At 53.7% G+C, this 4,243-nt stretch overlaps 1 protein-coding gene across 1 annotated transcript; it reads left to right on the forward strand.

The window, feature by feature from the left end:
* The first annotated feature begins 1,142 nt into the window (after nt 1-1,142).
* Mesp2 (mesoderm posterior bHLH transcription factor 2) lies at nt 1,143-3,256 on the forward strand. Its single transcript, XM_051149449.1, has 2 exons — nt 1,143-2,148; nt 2,841-3,256. The coding sequence occupies exons 1-2, from the start codon at nt 1,150-1,152 to the stop codon at nt 3,108-3,110; spliced, it is 1,269 nt and encodes a 422-aa protein (XP_051005406.1). The 5' UTR covers nt 1,143-1,149; the 3' UTR covers nt 3,111-3,256.
* The last annotated feature ends 987 nt before the right edge of the window (nt 3,257-4,243 follow it).

Below are 4,243 nucleotides of genomic sequence, written 5' to 3' on the forward strand. Positions count from 1 at the left end.
TTATTCCCGACTTGCCAAGCAGAAAGACAAGCTCAAGCAGGTTAAGGGTCCTGCACAAAAGCACAAAAGTAAATGAGTGCCCATAAGTGCTTTGAAATGTTAGCACCTGGGGTTTGTTTTAGCTTTCGTTTTTTGAGACAGGGTATCTGTTTGGCCTCAAACTTTCTATGTAACTAAGGATGAATTTGAACTCCTGAACTCTTGCCTCTACCTCCCAAGTGCTTGGATTATAGCCATGAGCCCCCTCACTGGTGGCAGATTTTCGTTTTGTTTGTTTGTTTGTTTTTTGTTTTTTCTTTTCTGGGACAAAGTCTTAGTGGGTAGTACAGGCTGACCTCATGCCTCCCCCCCCAATCCTCCTGCCTCAGTCTCCCAAATGCTAAATTACTAGCATACGCCACCACACCTGACTGTGTCAGGCTTTTCTTTATAAAGTGGCAGGTGCAGTTAAAGCCGTTGTAAGAGCTTTCAGGGGGTCATTCCAGTGATAGCCAGAAGCCACTCTGTGCAGCAATTACTACTGAGGAGAAAACCAAAGGCTCAAAGGAATTAAGTGACTTCAAGGGGACATAGGTATAAAGTTGGCTTTGCCATCTTTTTATTTCTCCTTCCCGTTCTTTTCCTCCAGGCTGCTGGGTTCCGTTTTTTTTGTTTTTTGTTTTTTGTTTTTTTTTTTTTAAGGAGGTAGAGATACTGCGGTCAATAAGACGACTTTCTTAGTGTTATTCAGCAAGTTTGCTAATGCGCACGCGCGCGGCGGGGGTGGGGGTCGGTCTAAGGAAAACCACAACAATGACTGGTCACTGTGGCCCAGTTCTTCCAGGCCAATCTGATCCAGCACACCTGAAAGCACTGGTTAAAAGTTACTAGGCATAGCCCATCAAAGGCTAAGGATGAAGGGTGGCCACTCCTCAAGTGGGTCAATGAGGCGCGTGAGGGACAGCCAGGTACCCAGCAGCCTGTGGAACTGCCATACACAGTGGCAGTGGGTTCCTGTGCATTCACCCTGCAGTAGCTGGGCGGAGTGCGGGTGGGGGCACGGTGAGAAGCTTAGCAACTCCATCCAGATGCGAATTGTCCCTCCCACACTTCCCGGCAGCAGGGGCCTCCATTAGAGCCTTTGAGGGGTCAGAATCCACACCTCCGCAAATGGGCCCTCTTTCCCAGGGCACCCCCTGTCCAGACCTTCCCTGGGCTCTGTGGGTTTTGACACCTCTCTGCAACCTGGCAGGGGACCACCTCACACCTTTGGTCCAGATAAAAGCTAGGGCCTGGAGGAGGCGAGTCCGGCTTCCCAGAGTCACACCAGCCATGGCCCAGTCGCCTCCTCCCCAGAGCCTCCCTAGCCTCGACCACTGGGTTTTCTCCGAGGGTTGGGGATGGGTCCAGCACTCCGACTCCACGTCTCCGGCCTCGTCCTCGGATTCGTCCGGATCATGTCCCTGCTACGCTACCCGCCGCCCTTCACAGCCTGCGGGTCCGGCCCGGAGCGAGCGCAATACCCAGACCGCCCCAACGGCACCCCGACGAGCACGGCCGGCACCCGCAGGAGGACAGCGGCAGAGCGCTAGCGAGCGGGAGAAGCTGCGCATGCGCACACTCGCCCGCGCGCTGCAGGAACTGCGCCGCTTCCTACCACCGTCCGTGGCGCCTGCAGGTCAGACCCTGACCAAGATCGAGACGCTGCGCCTGGCCATCCGCTACATTGGCCACCTGTCGGCCTTGCTGGGCCTCAGCGAGGACAGTCTGCGGCGCAGGCGCCGACGGAGCGCGGACGCAGCGTCCTCTCACCGATGCCCTCTGTGCCCCGATGACGGCAGCTCCTCCCAGGCTCAGATGCTTGGCCCTGGCCTGGGATCAGCCATCAGTAGTGAGGTGTCCTGGGGGTCCCCACTCGCTTGTCCCGAACCCCGAATCTCACCTGAAAACGTTGGGAGTAGGATCTCCTATGTGGATCCCTGGGTGACACCTCCTTATTGTCCCCAAATACAGTCATCCTTACACCAGTCCCTAGGGAGAACCCCTGACCCCTCTCACTGGACACCACCCCAAACCTGTCCTGGCATGCAGATATCCCCAGAGCCTAAGAACAAGAGTGGACGTTGGGCACCATCCACTGCACCTGCAGAGTTGACTGAGGTGTACCAGGTAGGTCCCAGGGCCCCTGCCACTTTCCCCAGCAGTGGTCCCCAGGGTTTGGTTGGAAAGAGAGTGGATGGTCTCTAGTTTGTACAGGGTTTCCTACTTCAAGCCACTGTCATAGTTGCCACCATTGCTATGCAACAGTCAGCACAGCCTTGGGAAGAGAGGTTGGCCCTGAGACTTAACAGAGGCCAGGGTGGAAGATGAAGGGTTTCACTGTCAGGACATTTGAAGCCCAGGTGTATTGGCAGCGCTTCCTGAATAGATTCTTCTGGAGTTGGTGACCTGCGTGTTTTCTTTGAGATCCATTCATTCATAAATGACTTGTGGTCCATGAAAGATGGTATTAATGAGTAAGTTTTACTGAGCACCTGCCATTTGCCTACACGAGTCTTGGTACTGTCCTTGTATCTGATTGTTCATCCCCACTAACACAGCCCTGTGAAGTACTAGCATCCTCATTTCACAGGTGGGAAAACAGACATGAAGAGACTTCTCCCAGCTAGTGAGTAGCAGAGCTAGGACTTGAAAGTTGCCAGTGTGTCTCCGGAGCCAGAGTTCTTGACCTCTGTGCTCCACTGTACTGTCCCCTGGGCCCAGGCCATCCAGAGACCACCAGCTACCCTCCCGGGGAGAGAGCCAGATCTTCAGTCTCCAAGCAGTGGCCAGGCAACAGCCGTTTCTTGTTTCTCTTGCAGACTCTTTCCGTGTCTCCAGAACCCTGCCTGTCCCTGGGAAGCCCACCCCTCCTGCCCCGCCCTTCGTGCCAGAGACTACAGCCTCAGCCTCAGTGGGGCTGCTGGGGCCACAGTGCAGAGGTGCTCTCCAGCTCCCAGGACCAGGGTTCCAGCCCTGCCCTCCAGCTTCCTGTGGCCAGCCCCAACCCCAGCTCAGGCCTGCAGCTCAGGGGCTGTCCTGAACTTTGGCAGGAAGACTTGGAAGGACCCGAGCCTGCTATCTTCTACTAACGGCCTGGGCTGCAGCCTGTCGGTGCGGAGTTGGCACTGCCCTGCGAGGACCTTTATCTGCCTCTTTTGTGATCTCTCGAGCCTTCCTTAGCTATGGATCCCTTTTCCCGGATGATGCCTTTCACAGGAACTTTCTGGGATAGATGATGGGTACTTTCCTTGGCTGGAGGGTGTGGGGGAGGGGCCCGCTGTGACAATGTCCTCCACTTCTAGGTGTTGTAGAGCAGTGGTTCTCAATACGGTCCTTTAACACAGTTTCTCCCGCTGTGGTGACCCTCCCTCCCCCAACCATAAAATGATCTTGCTACTTCATAACTGTAACGTTGCTACTGTTATGAATCATAAGGCAGACATCTTGAGCTTTCTGATGGTCTTAAGCCACCCCTGTCAAAGGCTCCTTCAACACCCACCTTCCAAAGGGGTTACAACCAACAGGCTGAGAACCGCTATTCGAAAGGCTCTGAGCTCTGCAGAGTTCAGTCTGAGCTGCTCTGAGAATGGGATGGCCTAAGTCTGGGGATAGAGCAGGTCCATGAGCTGCCTGCTGGTGACAGCTGGCCAGAATCTTCTATGTTGGTTTTATCATTTTTATTATTGTTTTATAATTAAAAAGGACAGGAAAACCTAAGTCTGGGGATAGAGCAGGTCCATGAGCTGCCTGCTGGTGACAGCTGGCCGGAATCTTATACGTTAGTTTTTATCATTTTTATTATTGTTTTATAATTAAAAAGGACAGGAAAACCAACAAAAGTGTGTTTGCTTCTGATTTTCATTTATTGGTGTACATTTCCCTTGCCCTTTTAAGTGAAGTGTTTCTGCTGAGTGGGTAAGAAGCCTGCCACTCCCCCCCCCCCCCCCCCGCCCTGCTTCTGCGATCTAGGTCTGCCAAGGTTGACATGGGCCCCAGCTGGTCAGTTTGACAGTGTTTGCTCTACCTAGATACAGGGGCCAGGAGCTTTGCCTGGCCTACAGTGATAGGTGGCTGAACCTTCAGGGTGTGTCCAGGCAGTCATGGACAAACAGGGCTGAATGGGGATACTAGATGCCCAGACACCTGTGTTCACACTTATAATAAACGTGGTGCCAGGCACGGTGGTGTACACCTTTAATCCTAGCACTCCAGAGACAGAGGT

The sequence above is a fragment of the Acomys russatus genome, chromosome 7 (genome assembly GCF_903995435.1).
Source record: "Acomys russatus chromosome 7, mAcoRus1.1, whole genome shotgun sequence".
Classification (NCBI taxonomy): domain Eukaryota; kingdom Metazoa; phylum Chordata; class Mammalia; order Rodentia; family Muridae; genus Acomys; species Acomys russatus.